General features: G+C 37.9%; 1 protein-coding gene across 1 annotated transcript in view; it reads right to left on the minus strand.

The window, feature by feature from the left end:
• TNIP3 (TNFAIP3 interacting protein 3) overlaps nt 1–17,999 on the minus strand; it is a 49,219-nt gene that overhangs the window by 21,199 nt on the left and 10,021 nt on the right. Inside the window, exons 2-6 of the mRNA XM_053573586.1 lie at nt 14,075–14,161; nt 10,240–10,320; nt 8,008–8,073; nt 6,572–6,703; nt 4,082–4,210 (exon numbers count right to left, since the gene is read on the minus strand). Coding sequence (XP_053429561.1) covers nt 4,082–4,210; nt 6,572–6,703; nt 8,008–8,073; nt 10,240–10,320; nt 14,075–14,161 — 495 coding nt within the window. The remainder of the gene's footprint in view (nt 1–4,081; nt 4,211–6,571; nt 6,704–8,007; nt 8,074–10,239; nt 10,321–14,074; nt 14,162–17,999) is intronic.

The raw sequence follows: 17,999 nt of genomic DNA on the forward strand, positions 1-17,999 counted from the left end.
CAGCTCTATTATGCTGCCTTTTTGCTCTGGCCTAGCCAAGTCCTATTTATTTCTTGTTAAAACATTCTTTAACTCACTACAGGGAAGAGAGAGTTCTCTGCTTTTCTGATATCCAGTATAAGTTTATTTTATTTTTTATTTTTATTTTTTGCAGTTTTTGGCCAGGGCTGGGTTTGAACCCACCACCTCCGGCATATGGGGCCGGTGCCCTACTCCTTTGAGCCACAGGTGCCACCCTAAGTTGATCTTTTTACTGTGGGATGAGGGGACTAAGAAAATAAGTGATACTTATGTTCACCAGCAAAAGATTATCATCCTTACTAGCTTCTGATAGTCTACATATACTGTATTTGGTCATATCACGTAAAAGACACTGCCTCTATTTTGAAGATTTTGGGATCATGATGAGCTCAATACAATTATTATACACTTCCATATATTATGATGGAACATTTCTCATCCTGGCGTGGCCTCAAAGCCCACATTATGACTACTTGCTCATTATCGAATGAGTCCTCTGTGCAAATAGAAAAGGTTCATTTTCAGAGCTATAAGAAAATTTCACTTCCTTTGTGAGTATTTCTTCAGTAATTTCAATGGTGTCTGTTTGATGATATTTGTGGTAACTCACTCTCCTGCATGACTATACGATGTGGTCATAGAGGTAGGATAGGAAAAGCAAATTAGTGGTTTTGAGTATGTGTGGACAGACTGGGAATTTCTTAAAAGAATGTCTTAGAATTCTATAAATACTGTTTAGTGAACGACTATCATTTTTTAAGAAGTTGTATTAAAAACAAAAACTTTTTTCTTCCTCTGGGAAGAATTTAAAGAAACAATAAAAGTTGTTTAATAATTTATGTTGGTGAGGATTTATATTAAGCTCTAGGAAATATCAGAATAGTTAAAAAATTTAAAAAATGTTTGAATAGTAGTAGAGAGAATCTAGGGTGGAGTGAGCTAAGTGAATGATGGCGATCAAATATGCTGGGTCCTTATCCCATACCTACAGATAAAGTCCTTTTGTGGGTCTTGTTATTTTTCCTGGTCTACTTTCATGCTAGTCAGCATTCCAGAAATTTTGCAAATGAGTCATAAATGAAAGGTGAGTCTAATAGATATTTATCCCATCTTGCAGTTTCCTAATTTCTTTGAACAAAAAACCTGTAACCTATTCTAGAATAGTTGTTTTCTATCAGTGCAGGTCTACTAAGCAAACCTACCCATCTCACACTAGTGAAATGGCAGACAAACCAATTTTGCCCATGGGCAGCACTGGCTGACTAGCCTCAGATAAATTTTTATCACTTTGTTTAAACATCTGGCTTCTCCTCAAGGGCTTGATGAAAATAAGACCCTTGGATATTTTTTCTTCAAAGCAAATAAACTGGTTTGAGTACACATAGTTGGGTGAACTTCTGAAAATCTAACTTAATTACTAAGCTGACATATTACGAATTGTTGCTGAGGGACTGGGTCAGCAGGCAGTCAGCTTGCACCAGTAGGGTAGGACCCAAATTCCATGCTGTGAGGAGTGGTGTGTGCAATCAGCCACTGAAGTCAACATTTTGAGTAACTTCTATAACAGTGGTAAAAAGAAAAGAAAAATATTTGTTGTAAAATAGAAGAACAATAGCATCTTACTTCATTAGGTTCATAATACATGTGCTAACTGAGAAAAAACCCTTTTCATAACTATCCCTTTATATCTGTGTTTTTAAGTGACAATTGAAGGTACAGATGTGTGGAATAAATCTCTTCTGGCTTTAAGTGTCCTTTTATTTTCCTTACTATTCAAAAGTAATGTATTGCCATTGATGCATAAACCTTAGGTTCAAAATCGGCTATTGAACACATTATATACTATCTAATTAAATTCATTTATTCATCCATTCTTTCATTTACCCATTTAAGAAATAGTTAGGAACTTATTGTAAGCAAATCCTATTCTAGGCACTAAGGAAAAAGCAATGAACAAAACAGAAAAAAAATCTCAGGACCACATTAACACATTGCCTTTGAGAGTCCCTTTCTCCATAAAACCACTTATTAAAACTATATTTTATAACTGTCTTGTTATAGAAACAAATGCAGTACAGCCTCTGGAAGGTGACCACCCTAGGGAGACTATAACAAACTGGTCAACATAGGGATGTGGTCAACATAAGGAACTAGGCCTACTGTGCTGATATGTACATGTGGTGCGTGTGTCTGGTCTGTGAAAACCATGTCAACGTAAGGTGGTGGTCAATGTAGGGAAGTGGTCAACTCTGGAGGCTCTACTACACATATTAAAACATATTTTCAACAAAATCTTATTATTTATTCTGATTTTAAGTGAAAGTAAAAATATTTATGGGCTCCATAAAGTATTATGGGCCCTAGACACTGTGCCTACTGTGCCTAGTGAAGAAAATAGCTTTCCAAAATTCTGCAGTTCTCGAGCTTTTACAATCAAGATTGAGAGATAGAAAACAAATAAGACATTAAATGTAAGGCATTAAACATAAATAGTAATAAATTCCAAGAAAAAATTAAAGCAGGAAATACCAGCAGTAGAGTATGTTGTTTTAATTAGGATAACCAAGAAAGTCATCTTTGGGAGGTGACATTTGTATAGAAATCTGAGTTTTACTAAAATTAATTTTTCTCATTGAGATTTTATGATATATTTACCAGAATGATAAAATTATTACTTTTCTAACTTTAGAAAATTTTCTGTGAACTATAAATACAGATACACAAACATGAGCCGTGCACATGGACATAAGCAGGAAACCAGCATTCTTGGCTATTCTGATACCTACAAGCTTTACATCTTCGTGCCCACATTTAGGGAAATGAACTAGAAAGTGTAAGAAAACTTGTAATAGGGAGTCAAAAATGGGAGGGATTTTTAATATAATCTCAATTATTCTTAGTTCCTCTAATTCATTTGTAGAAGATTTTCCAGCAGAGAATAAAAGAAAAAAAGATACGTATTTGCCCTGAATTTGTATGTTTAAACACTGTTTTTATCTCTTAGAGGATAAAGTATATTATTTATGAAGTCAATCTCCACTTTCCCATTTTCTTCCGAAGAATAATTTGTGATCCTAATATAGGATCACATCTGTAATAAAACATCCTATCAGCTAGGCAGGCATGTACTTAATGCTTTGAGGATCTTTAAATGACACTTCTGAACTCTCGTTAACTACGGCCATGAGCACTCAGTCCAAAATGCAGGGTTTGAGCACATTTTTAAGGCCAAAACTTACTCTTGTTTTAGAAGAAAGACCATTTCTATGGCTTTGGTCATAAGCTATGTAGTTGAGAGGTGCATCTCTCAAATCAACCATGTGCTACTGCATTCCTATGTTCTGCATGAGGCTTGGCTCTTGGAAAAGTTAACTGCAAAGGACTTTCCCCCCCCCGAATTAGTCAGACACCATTTCCCCATAATAGTTAAGTAATACATCCATAAAACAATACACACATACACATCATCACCATTCTTTTGCTGCAATTCACAGGCAGTACCTTTGAAGAATTAAGTTGGAGCTAAGGTATTAAACCACTTGCACTTTCCTGCCCCACACCAATAAAGGTTAGTTTTAGGTTTGGGATAGCCGCCATCTCAGCCTGGGGGATGGCATTTTGCATGCTTCCTTCCATATAGTTAGTATCACACCTAACTCCATAGTGATAATTTTAAAGAGCAGCTTATTTCCTCAGGAAGCTTTTGTGGTTAACCAAGAGATACGTTATTGTTCGCAAACACCCACTTGCTTTATGTGGTTCTTCAAACTAAAAAAAAAGGGGGGGGGCATTTATAAAAAAGAGTCTTCTATAATTTCTCCTATTTCTCTTTCTTGTGATAATTCTTTGCAGGGACATACGTTCTCTAAAGCCTCTTTACCCAATGAGGGCTGAAAGCTGCAGATGTGAGTGATTTCTAAAATCACAGAGAAAGTGTTGTGCAATCCCCCAAGGCTGGGACCCACAATGCAGGCTAGATTTTGTTGTGACTCTCAGTAAGAATGTGCTTTTATATAGGAAGCTCTCATTTTGATCTCCCACGCGTAGCCCAGCCTGATACCTTATTAAGGCGTTTTATTTCACATTCCAAATGCTCCTTCTTCTTGTTTGCAAGAGCATTTTTTTCTTTCAAAAGCTTATTCTCTTTCTTCAATTCATGTAATTCTTCATTTAGGCTTTCTTTTTCCTTCTGAGGTAAAAAGCAAGAAAACAAAGTCAATAAATGTTAAAGGAGATGATATTGTAGAAATCCTGATACATCAGCTGCTGTGGCAGATTGAAAGGGTCACCCTTTTGAAATAAAGTAATAACAGGACCTGGAAGATTTTCACTTAACGTTCCATTGGAGCAATATTCTTTGGGTGGACAGGTGTTAGTATTGAACAAATTTTTCTTTTATCCAAACTTAGTGGAGTACCTTAGAAGTTCTGTAGGGGAAAAAAATCAAGATCCCCAATTTTTACTTTCAAAGGTCAAATACATGGGTCTGTAGAATAAACAGGTTCCCATATACTGTCACTAAAGTGATGGATAAGTGAATCAGAAAAATAGTTGAAAATCTTAAATAGAAAAAAACTGTCCTTGCAATAAAACAATACTAAATATCTCAAAGCTCAGTTATACACCATTCTGTACTACAGAAAGGGAAGAGAGGACAATTTTTAGACAAATAAAACCTTTCACTAAATATAATTATCCAAAGCACTACATTGCTGCGATTATTATTTTTCAAATGTAGGAATCAACTAGTTCAATTGCCTCCTACCAGTCTTCTGTTTTTTAGATCATCATTTAAAATTTTAAATGACTAAAGGTTCCGCACTTAGACACTCACTAACAGGTTATGGATTCAGACAATAAGTCTCCTATCTCTTAGTGGTATACATCAGATGGCAAAAGTTTTGTAAAGTAAATTGGATTCTTAATGAGATTGAGATTTTAACCAGGTAAAGACAAATATTGCACAATTTTGGTAACTCAAGATGAGAAAATAGTTAATACATGTGCTAAAGTATGTGATTTTAGTAATTCATATTTCCCAAACAACAATGAAATTTTAAAAATCCACTTTAGGTAATTCATTTTCTTTAAAAGTGAAAACATTTTTATTTGCTTTTAGTTAATAGAGTGGACCTGTATACTCAGAAAATGAGCCAGTTATTTTCTAATTTAGAAAATTTAAGAGAAAATTATTCCAACTAGAAAATGGTCCCAACTGCAGAAGGGAAAAATGACAAAGATTCCTGGTTAGGGTGTACTTGGAAAAGAAAATGACTACTGCATGGCAGAAAGGGAGTTGCCAAAATCTGTTTTCCTGTTTTGTCTCACTGAGACAAATAACATCATCAGTAAGGTAGGAAAACCTGGACTGGAGTGGTCTGTGATGATTTTAAATACTGCCTTAAGGTTTGTTCCTGTTTTAAAATATTGCCAATGCCCCAAGATATCAGCGATAAGGTTTCACCTGAGAAAATTTATACCTTCGTTTTTTCTTAACGAAGAAAAATTTAAGAATTTAAGGTTTCCTCCCATTTTCTACAATATTCATGAAGTCCAATAATTTAGAGTAAAACCAGGAAGAAAAACAGCTCATTTTAGGAGAAACTGTCATCTCAATTGTTATTACCCAGTGCTATGCCCCGACTAATGGAGCCTTAGAATCTGGAAACTAGGTCCAAGTCCCATTTTGTAACATAACGACTTTATGAACACTGGCAAGCCAACCTCCTTACTTCTTAGCTTGTTCATCTTTACTATGGCAAAAATAATTTTTCTCACAAGTGGGAAATAAATGGCAGAAATAACATTCGTTTAAAAAATGTATTGGCCTGGTGCGGTGGCTCATGCCTGTAATCACAGTACTTGGGAGGCCGAGGCGGGTGGATCACCTGAGCTCACAGGTTCAAGACCATCCTGAGCCAGAGTGAGACCCCGTCTCTAAAACATAGCTGAGCCTTGTGGCGGGCACCTGTAGTCCCAGCTACTTGGGAGGCTGAGGTAGGAGAATTGTTTAAGCCCAAGAGTTTGAGATTGCTGTGAGCTATGATGCTATCGCACTCTACAGCTGGTGACAAAGTGAGACTGTCTCAGGAAAAAAAAAAAGTTAATATCTTTATGATCTCAAGCTTAAAACCTATCTGTAAAACTCTCTGTACGCTATACGGTATAAATACAAGATATTGCCATATTATTAATACTAGTAATAAAAATACTGCATATGAATAAAAACAAAAATTATAATTTTCACCTAGAAGTGCCCTAGAAAGGTATCAGCAGATCTGCAGCTGACTTCTCCCTTTCCGGGTAGGGATGACCAACTACTGCCCGCCCTTTCGGGCCACAGGAGGAAGCGGGCAGGGCACGGCCTTCCCTCTTATTCCGGAGAAGTGGCCTTATTTGTGGCTCTCAGGGACTTGCGTAACCCCCACACCCGCACACGTCGGTGGCCCGGCAGCCAGCCGAGGTGAATAAAACCGTGGGCTTTCAGCGGGAAACCAGTCCCGGCTGTCGCTCGTTCCCCGGGGGCGCGGTCGCCCCGGCCCGGCCCCACCTCCTCGCGCCGCCGCTGCTCCCGGCTCGGGCCCCGCGGCCGCTCGTCCTCTCGCGGGATCTCGAGACGCTCCTTCTCCGCGGCGCTGAGGAACCTTTCTGCGGCGTCGAGCTTCGTCTTCAGCTCTGCGACCTGCGAGGCGGTTCACAGACACTTGCAGACACTTCTCGGGAAGCTCACACCGCCCTGGACAGACTCCCGGCCGGGCGCGGAGGGACGGAGACGCCCACTCCGGACTTCCCCGTGGAGAGGTTCTACCTGCACCCCGCTAACTTAGATCGGGATGTTGGCATTGAAAAGGGGGCTAGGTCCGAGGGGGAAAGCGCGCATTCCTTCCCCCCCCAACAGCCTCCAGCTCTTCCTTCCCTCAAGACACCCCCACCCCAGGGGAAATAAAGACTTAGGTCACAGACTTAGGTCTCTAGGTTTGTCCCTCTATTCTTAACTCTCCGTAGAAGGCGACGAGCGCCAGGGAATCGGTAGAACATGCCTAGCCCAGAGGAAAAACACACGTGGCTTTTGATTTTGTGATCTGCAGCGCGTAATGTTACTAGATGCTAAATTAGACGTTAGAGTGACCACGGTCCCGGGAGAGACTCTTGAGATGGGTGCATCTCCCTAAATGGGAGTTACAGCCATAGCTAGCACCGTGTTTTCGCACGCTTGCATGCTTCAGGAAAGCAGTTTAAACGTTCTTTCTGGGCAGCATAGATAACTGCAAGGCGGCCTGACCGTTGCCTGGTGCCTGCACCTTTTAAATTTAGTATTTCTGGGTATCAAAATGGGGAAGAAAGGAGCAAATGCTGCTGAATTATTTGCGGTCAAGTTTCTTTTATTTAAGGGAATTTACTTTCTCTTTTGTCTTTTTGAAGATAGAATGATTTTAAATTTTTAAAGGAGATTTTCTCCAAAAAGTTCCTTTCTCACTAAAGCAAAAGCTTTTTGACAGCAAATGTACTTTAGAGGAAAGAGGGGAATGCCCCATTTTCCCTCACACTTTCACTGTTACCACTGTTTATCTGTGGAAAATAGCTTTTGCTATCTAATTAAGGAACTGGAGCAACACTTGCATAAAACAGTGTGAACTTTGAACCATCTCTCATATCACATGTAATCTTGTGTGTGTATGGCTGCTAGTGACAAAGCTGAGGCCAGGATACTCTGAAATCATGACAAATGTGCACAAGAACTCTTGATACATTGCTGAAGGCTATTTTTAGCACCTTTCTTTAACCAGGCTCAAGACAATTCACTGACACTGATCATTAATCTTCATTACCAAGAGGCCAATAATATTATACTCAGCATCCCTCCCCTCATTTTTCAACAGTTGGCTACCCACAAGTCTCTTTGTAGCTGAAATCAATGTGAGTGTTCACAGGCTTGGTTCCACCAGAATTACTGATTTAAAGAAAATACCAAATGGAGTTGCTTACCTTTCTTTCATATAACTCTTTCATACTTCTAAATTGCTGATCCCATTGCTGGTTAACTTCTAGGAGCTGAAATTATTAAAATTTGGTGAATCAAACAGAATTTCTGCCCAGCTAGAAATTTGGTCAAAATGAAACTTTTTTTTTTAATTTAATTTTTTTTATTGTTAAATCATAGCTGTGTACATTAGTGCAATCAAGGGGTACAATGTGCGGGTTCCATATACAATCTGAAATATTCTCATCAAACTGTTCAACGTAGCCTTCATGGCATTTTCTTAGTTACTGTATGTAGGCATTTGTATTCTGCATTTAGTAAGTTTCGCCTGTACCCATTCTAAGATGCACCATTCCTGAAATTTTAGAAACCATGGGTGAAGACGAGATTCCTTCCTTCAAATTTTGATTGGGCTAAGAAACGCTCTCCCTTTCATTGAAATGATCTTTTTTTTGAGACAGAGTCTCACTTTGTCACCCTCAGTAGAGTGCCATGGCATCATAGCTCACAGAAACCTTAAACTCTTGGGCTCAAGCAATCCTTTTCCCTCAGTCTCCAGAGTAGCTAGGCACTACAGGTGTCCACCACAATGCTGGCTATATTTTTAGAGACAGAGGTCTTTCTCTGGCTCAGGCTAGTCTTGAACTCCTGAGCTCAAGCAATCCACCTACCTGCCTTGGCCTACCAGAATGCTGGGATTGCAGGTGTGAACCACTGCACCTGGCCTTGGAATCATCTTTTAATAATCAGTTTGCGTATGAAAAACTTTTAAGTCTTAGATACATCTTGACAAACTAGTTAAATAGCAACTTTTAAGTTTTCTTAATTCAAAATTTCATCTTTTTGTTTAATCCAATCACAATCTGACAAAAATTTGCAAGTAATGATAGTTTTGGGTAAGATTCATTAATGTATAAAGGATCTTTTCTCAAACTTTTCCATAGTGTTCTCTGTGTTTAATTATTATAATGAAATATTTTTCCAACTCTTCGAAAACAGAATTTATATTAACAAATCCTAGACTCCATTAACTGATAGTCATTTGCTTGAAATAATGTGCTTTTCTCAACAAATGGATAATATCAGCTTTTTTTTTTTTTTTTTTGAGACAGAGCCTCACTATGTTGCCCTCGGTAGAGAGCCATGGCGTCACAGCTCACAGCAACCTCAAACTCTTGGGCTTAAGTGATTCTCTTGCCCCCCGCCTCCCAAGTAGCTGGGACTACAGGCGCCCACTACAATGCCCGGCTATTTTAATTTTTTGGTTGTAGTTGTCATTGTTGTTTGGCAGGCCCAGGCTGGGTTCGAACATGCCAGCTCCAGTGTATGGCTGGCCCTGTAGCCGCTGAGCTACAGGCGCGGAGCCAATATCACCTTTTTTAAAGTATAGCTTTTCAAGGAATAACAGTGTTGTCATAGGAAATATATAGGAAAATTTTAGGCTGCAAACAATTTGTGGATCTTAAAACTATCTGCTAATTAGAAGGCAGAAAGAACACTTATGATCTGTGGTTTAGCATTTTTGCAGGGGAGTTTTCCCTTCCTACATTAAGAGAAAAGCCAACACGTATCAACATGGAACAGACATTGAAAAGATATATCCCATGACTGAAAAACAGTAAGACCTCCTAATTACAAAACAAAATACCTAATCCAGAGTGGCAGTTACAAGGTATGTTTTATGCTGGAAATAGATACAGTTATTTAGTATAAGACTATATCATATTATTATATAAATATATCTGATCTGTTGGCATTTTTAGAGATTCATATTTCTATGCCACAGCAATATTACTCTGCCATAGTTTTTCCAGATGGAAATATTCTATGCAGTATAAAAGATGAATAGAAGGCATGAGAAACAAAATTACAAGTCATCTGTACTTAAAGTCTTTAACAGTTTGAGTTTCAAGGTGTGTCAAGGTGCAAGGCGTGCAGGATACAGGTGATAAGCCACATGGTCTATGTGAAGCGAGCATCTAAGTTTTGAGAAACTCAGGATTATGATTACCAGATTTATGACTTTGTTATTTTTCAGTCATCACTGCACAAACACAAAGACTGAGTACAAGATACGTGGATGAATAAAAAAAATTTTTTTTCTCAAAATAGTGCTTTCTAGTATCCTAGAAATAAATATTATGCCCTGATAAAAATAAAAAGCACGAGGTAATACACTATTTCATACTCAGCATTAACCCACCACACACATGGCTTCAAATACACTTCTAAATTACCTCTTTCCTCTGTTTTTCCAAACACCTTATCTTTCGTTCAAGAGAATTTGTCCCATTCTTTCTTCTTGATGATTGAGTGCACTTAAAACAAAGAAAGAAACAAGATTAAAACAAAACAGTTTATAAAACAAGCAGGAGAAACCCTGTCCTTCACAAATCTCGGGCATTTTGGTCAACTCTCAAATTGTGATTTATAAAAATATCTGATTTTACCAGTAAAAATCCTCCACTGTAAGTGCATGTGTATTAATGAATCAGCTTCACATTATATTTTAGACTCTTTTATATGGGTTAGTTACCCAAATAATGCTCTAATAAAATATAAATGTATCTATAAAACTGTAATGGGCAAGACAGAGATGAGGATTGCAAATTTCATGAATGTAGATCTCTTGTTTTGTTTTTTGAGACAGAGTCTCACTATGTCACCCCCGGTAGAGTGCCTTGGTGTCACAGAGCACAGCAACCTCCGACTCTTGGGCTTAAGCAATTCTCTTGCCTCAGCCTCCCGAGTAGCTGGGAATACAGGCGCCTGGCACAACGCCTGGCTATATTTTGGTTGGAGTTGTATTGTTTGGCAGGCCTGTGCTGGATTCGAACCCACCAGCTCCAGTGTATGTGGCTGGCGCCGTAACCACTGTGCTATGGGCGCCAAGTCATGAATGTAGATTTCAATCTTTTTCCAAAAAAATGACAATTCATAGAAATGAAGTAAGTTTCATGGGTACATTTCAGATATTTACATAGTAACTATTTCTAAAAAGTCATTTTAATAGCTGTGTCCATGAACATGTGTGTAAGATTCTGAAGAGTATGCCTAACAAAAGTCGGAATAGTAATATGTGGGTCATTACAAAAGTTTCGAGACACACAAAAATCAAGAAACATAAACTTTGTGCAGACAGAAACAAATGAAGCCCTCCCAGCAACACTGATAAGCTGAGCAAGTTGAAACTTGCACAGGTGAATCAGAAAACACACTGTTGACTGTGTTTCTTGGAAGTGAAATAATAGACCATAACATAATCTGTCTCAAAACTTCCACAGCCACCCACATAGAACAATCAAGTATAAAGAACACATGCAGCTGAAATGCAGCAAATTGATTCCAAACCTAGAACAAGTTAACTACTTCAATCCCAAATGTGGTGGTTCACACCTATAATCCCAGTACTGGCCTAGTGATCCTGGGTCTCTATAATTTTTTTTTTTAATTAGCAGTGCGTGGTGGCACACATCTGCAGTCCAGTTACTCTGGAGGATAAGGCAAGAGGATTACTTAAGCACAAGAGTTTGCGGTTGTAGTGAGCTATGTTTGGGCCACTGCACGCCAGCCTGAGTGATGGAGTGAGATTCTGTCTCTAAAAATATATATATAATAATAAAATAAAAATAAATAAAATTTAACCTCCCCCCAAAACCAAAATCTTTAATGACCATGATTATAAGTATGTTATAGGGGTGGGCATAGATTAACTGGCACTGCATAATTTTAGTCAGTTCCTTGAATAAAGTCATTAGATTACAAACTTAGATGGCTAATAAATTATTATTATCATGGAAAAGCTAATCCCCTTTCATTTTAGATATTTATTTTTCAGGATTGGGAGTATTCATTTAAAGAACGAACAAAAGCTCCTGAAATGGCTATCTGCCTAAATTGACCACCAGCAAAACTGACTTAAATAAAGGACTGGTTCCTGTATTGTAAGTCAATCGTCTTACTACCATCTCATATCTGAGTCACGGAAGTATACAATGAAGTGGAGATGAGGATAGCCCTTACACCTGCATTCAGTATCAGGCTCCATAGTTACTGTAGATACAAAAGTACTTAAAAATATTCATGAGCAAAAAATATTCATTTTCAAAACATGTTGACCTTTGCCTGAAATGTTTATAGGAAATAGCTCTTTTGCAATCATCAGGATTTCAAGGGCTTTTTTCCAATAAGAATTATTTATAAAATTGTATTTTCTATCCTTGCTTACTTAGGTTTTAGCCTTTTAGGATTTGATGATCTTTTATATCTGTATAGATGGAGTTTTTCATTTCCTTAAGCTTTTTCCTATTTAGACCTGTGTTATAGATAAGACTACATTTCAAAAGAGAAAGTTCTCTGTGGGTCAATAAATGCAGAATGATTGGTTATACTTGCTCTTGACCTTAAGAACCTGGTTTGGCTAAGCACTGAGAGTGACTCCAAACCCAGGTATCAAGTATGTTAGGCGCTGTCATTGAAGAGACATGGGTCCATTCTAAGAAACTGGACCCATTCTGGATTACGACAGACTAAACATTAAGAGTCTTTAATCTGAAAGATGCTGTGATCCAGTCCTACTTAGTGTGACCTAAGCTCAGCAAAGGAGAGGTATGGTGAGACTGGATCCTAGAACAGTGGTTCCCACCACAGGAGTGTATCAGTCACCATTAGGCAGGCTAAAGGCAAAGCTTCCTGAACAATGGATCAGAATTTCTGGAAGGAGAGCCAGGGCACCTCTTATTTTCAATATATTTCCTAGGTAATCCTGATTCATACTAAAGTTCAAAATCCTTCCATTCTAGATCATGATTGGAAACATGATTTTGGGGTCCTCAAAAAGTCTCCTTTCTATTTCTGATATAAAGATTGTGACCAGCGAACATTTATTTGTCCCTGCCTTCTGGGAATCCGGGTGTGGAACAATAAGAGACTGTGCTTTTTAAAATTCTTCCCTTCCAAAGTAATTTTCTCTGGAAGAAAAGTGTAAATTATTTGACCCTTGATTTTTATTTTATGAACAAGAATTACTGAAAAGCTAGTTACTAAATCCATAAGAGAAGCTATTGATAACGGTAGGACTACATATTTCTGAAACTTAGAAGTACGTTCAATTATAAGCAGGGGAGGAGGGGAAAGAGCAAGATAGAAAGCCAGTGGATAGGAATGGCTTGTAAACCATGCATGTATCACCAGGCCTTTCACTGAAAATTAATCAGCGTTTTACCCTGGTTCATATGCCTCAGGTGTGCATTAAAATGAAGCAAAACCAATTAAATATAAAGATTCGGGGGAACTTTCCATTTGTATTTATTTTGTTTTCCAGTTGCTAGTGAAGGTATCTGATAAAGATTTTTACTCAGTGGTTCTAGTAAAGATCCGCTTACAGAGTGATATTCCCTATAAATAATTCCCTATAATTATTCCTTATAAAGTGTAATCTGTGTTCGAAGTGTCTGGGCATTTATTTATCTACCATAACAGCCATACCAGCTTCTAATATATTCAATGTCTGACTGCTAGATCAAATACCCAAATCAACAATAGAGTTACATTTATTTTACCATTGTACCTTGGTTATTTAAAAAACAGAAAAAAATCCCCAAAACTTCAAGAAAGCACTTTACTACATTTAATTAACAAGTAACTGTTGCAGTAATTAAAGAAAAATATGTAATAGTTTTACCATAGGTAATATGTTCTATTTCTAACCATAGCAATAGTATTCTTTTTAGATTTCACATTGAATGAAATTCTTGTAAGTCAGTGGCAAAATATGGAACCTATATAGTTAGGACAGGAATAGGCTGAAAGGAATTTGGACACATTTAATCCTCTCATTTTGTAAAAGAAAAAATGTAGCTCAGAGAAGTTAGAGGCAATGTATCAGTTACCCAGATACTTTTTCTACGTTAAACAACATTGATTAAAAATATAAAGCAAATCTTATCTTAAAAAAAAAACAAACCAAAACAACTAGCTCTTTCTACTCGTATTAATCAATGCACAGTTAACTGCTAGAAATGGTATCCGTGCAAGATGTGATCAATTCATCCTCTAGAAATGTGTTCTTACCTCTGCATGCTCCGTAGAACTTTCTGCTGCACTCATTCTAGATGTGTCCTCTGCAAGATGTGCCATGGAAACTGTTTTTCCTGGAGTCTTGGAAAGCAGGAAGTAAAACAAGGAAAAATATGTCTCTTACAGTATCTTTTAGGGTGAGAGCTAACTCATGATAGAAGATAACAGCAATAGCTTTTTATGAAAAATAAACAGAAGTAACTCTGAATATGAATTGCACAGAATAAACTTAGAGGCACAACAACTGTGATTTTAACTTTTGTTCTCTTCCAAATCGGGATTTCCCAGGATGTCTCAAATAGGCAGGCTGTGACTAAGCCCTGGGGCAGCTCAGCCTAGCTATGGTATGTAAATTGCCATTCTTCCTTTACTGGTAGTTTCTCCCACTGGAGGAGGAAGTTCACAACCCCAGAAAGCCTGGGCAATCCAACTGTTTCTTCAGTAGCCTAACTGTTACAAATTCATTATATTTCCCAGAGCAATTAGGTAACTGTTGACTTTTTGACAGCTCGCTTACTTGTTTCCCTCAAGGTAAGATTTTCTGGCAATGCTTTCTAAATGTGAGTTTAGATTTGTAGAACTTAATGAGTCATACATAATTCTGTAAGTGCTCCTCATTCTTACAGACCTAAAAGAGAAAATAATTTATTGCACAGAAAAGTAGGCATTGTTTGCAAATCTAATCCATGCAGCAGAAAGGTTAGACTTGGTTCTCAAGTTTAAGACTATCTTTTCTGTAGGTCAGGTTGAGATTTTCTTCACGACCCGTCTGAAGTGAAATCTTTTTTTTTGCACTAACATTTTAGCTTTAATTAGCTGACTCTCACTCAGAGGAGGACCGTAACAGGTGGTACAGGTAAAAACATGGAAATGACAGATACTTGGAGGTGCACAAATCAACTACGAGGGAGTGGAAGACGTTACTCTAAACCTGGAGGAAAGAGAGTAAATAAAGAGGCAAAGAATACAAAAATGGAAAGAATGTGTTGCTGAAAAGAGTAAAGAAAGAATTTACATGTCTTGGCGCTGGTAGCTCAGCGGCTAGGGTGCCAGCCACAGACACAGGGGCTGGAGGGTTCAAAACCAGCCTGGGGCCTGCCAAATAACAACGACAACTCCAACAAAAAATAGCCAGGCATTGTGGCTGGCGCCTGTAGTCCCAGCTACTTGGGAGGCTGAGGCAAGAGAATTGCTTAAGCCAAAGAGTTTGAGGTTGCTGTGAGCTGTGACACCAGAGCACTGTAACGAGGATGACATAGTGAGAGTCTGTCTCAAAAAAAAAAAAAAAAAAAGAATTTACAGTCCATCACTGAAGTTTTTCATTAGTCTTGCCTACAAAATATCCATGCATAGGAGGAAGCCTAGAACTACTAAAATTCAAGCCCTTTAAAAAGGAATCATTCATGGGATATCCAAGATTTGGCCCTCTCTTTATCCTTAATATCTCTTCCCACTTTCTAACTCTCCCCTGCACTCCAGCCATACTGATTTACCTCTGTTTCCTGAAATGAGTCATGCTGTTCTATACCCTTGCCACCTTCAATACCCCCTTCCTGGACCCTCCCTCCAACCTGGTGACCTGGAAAATCTAGTTAATGCCTCTTTTGCCCTCTGACCTCCTCTTGACCTCCTGTAACAAGCCATAAGAGCACTTTGCTAAGTAGTAAAATCTTATATTTATATGTTTCTGTATTCATTTCTGCATCCACAGCACTCTTGCACTGAGTTGCCTGGCACACAGTATGTATTCAACATGTTTTGCTGAATAAATGAATGACTAACTAAATAACTATACACACAATTTATGGTTTCTTGGTCTGTTTCACTTGCGTGAAAGAGAGTAAGGTTGCCATAAGGCAGTATTCAAAAATACAGGTGGGAATCAAATAATTTGGAATTCTAAAAACGAAGTTATAATTCACATAAGGGTTTGACTTTCTGAGATAGAAGCAGAGATTTCCTGGAGACTTTATCAACACTAAATAAAGTGACACTTTATCAACACTAAAATCTGATCATGAGAAAAGAAAAAAAAGGTAATGTAAAAACATTTTTCTTCTGAAACATACATGCACACATGTATACTGTAGTTATATAATGTTTAAGATTTACTTCAGCCTTATCTTTGTACTTGGTAGTAATAATCCAGTGGATGTGGTAATACTGACCTAGAAAAGTGGTTTGAAAGAACATTTTCATCCCAGGAAATATGATCCTTGGCATTGTTGTCCTTGGGTCTCCCTGGTAAAAGTGTTCTGATGCATACACATTGTTAGGGATGATGGCTTCTATTAAATGGAAATCCCATACCTTTCCATGGTTCATTAAAATAACCATGCCCCTTCTGCTATGTAGATAAATAACAAACAGATTTTCTATTAGCTCAGAGAGCTATATAGTTATTCATGAATAAATAATAACTCTTCTGAAGAACCCCAGGTTTGGTTTGAGAAAAATGAAGCTTCCAATGGGCCAGCCCTAGGAATGAACTGGGTGTTCTGTTACGTATGCTCTATTCACCTCCCCTCCACCCTCTCATGTTTGCCAGGGATCTGAAGAGTCTGGCTTTTAGTCAAGCTTTGTTTCATGAGAAGTTTCACTAGCTGAAATCACTTTCAGAGAAACAGAGGTTTCCTTCCAGGTCTCCAAGGCTATTGAAAAGAGTCCTCTTTTTTTGAAGTAACTAAAATATTATATATAGAACAAAAAAATCAAAAAGAGAAATATGGTGAAAGAAAGGAACAAGGAGCTATCAGTCACGGGTCATAGTTGGCATCATTCTACCTGAAAATAATTCTCTCAGAATTAGTTCAAGAGGAGCACGCCACATCCCTATAAATTCTCGGAAGCATTCTTTGGCCGGTAGAGTAAACATGGATGTGTCTTTGGGCTGGGTGTGGTGACTCACATCTGTAATCCCAATACTTTGGGAGGCCAAGGTGGGAGTATCACTTGAGGCCAGGAGTCCAAGACAGGCCTGAGCACCATAGTGAGATCCCCTCTGTACAAAAAATGTTCCTGTTTAGGTAAATATTTCACCCTTTCCTATTTTGGCTATGTGATCAATATTATTTAGCCTCCACACAAAAGCTCCTTTAAAACTTTTCTCTTTATCTTGATGAATATTTAATAAACAATATAAACATTATACATACTAGGGAGAGAATTAAAAACGCATAACTGTAGTCTTCAATATTACACTTGCACAGCGCTATATATAGAACATATTATGAGATAAATAAACACCTTGAAGTATTAACTGGTGACCCTCTCCCAAACACATATTGCTCTTTATTTTATGTAATTAGTCCTTTCTTTGCTCAGTCAGAGATATCTTTTGCCTCAGGACTGATTAAGTTTATCACAAGTTTCCCATTTTTAGGGGAAAACAACCCCTGTTTGGCCTATGAATTACAAAATCGAGGCTCCAAACTCTAGAGACCATCTTAACAATCAAACATTTGAATAGCAAGAGCTAGTATATTCAAAACAATTTTAAAAAAGTTAAAAGTGAATTTCTTTTGTGCAATTTGTTTTGAAATGTGTTAAAAAAAACAAGTATTGATGGATGAAAACGGGTGGATAGACAGACAGCTATGTGGTGAACAGAGTAAAATGTGAACGGCAGAATTTAGAGGATGGGCATATGGGTGTATACCATGAAATCTTTATGTTGCTTTACATTTGAAGTTTTAATATAATATAAAATGTTAGGGGAAAAGCCTGAAGTAAGGCATAAAAACTTATACCATGAACATCTGATAGAAAGAAAGGGTGGGAAAAGTCAATGTAACTCATCCTCACCATTTCCACCATCTGCCCCACTAGAGGAGGTGAAGGTTTCATTGCCTGGGGAAAATTTTAAAAAGGGTGGGGTGAGGAGGAAAGAGTTCTGCTTGAATGTTGCTCAATCCTCTCC

Source organism: Nycticebus coucang, chromosome 1, assembly GCF_027406575.1.
Source record: "Nycticebus coucang isolate mNycCou1 chromosome 1, mNycCou1.pri, whole genome shotgun sequence".
Classification (NCBI taxonomy): Eukaryota; Metazoa; Chordata; class Mammalia; order Primates; family Lorisidae; genus Nycticebus; species Nycticebus coucang.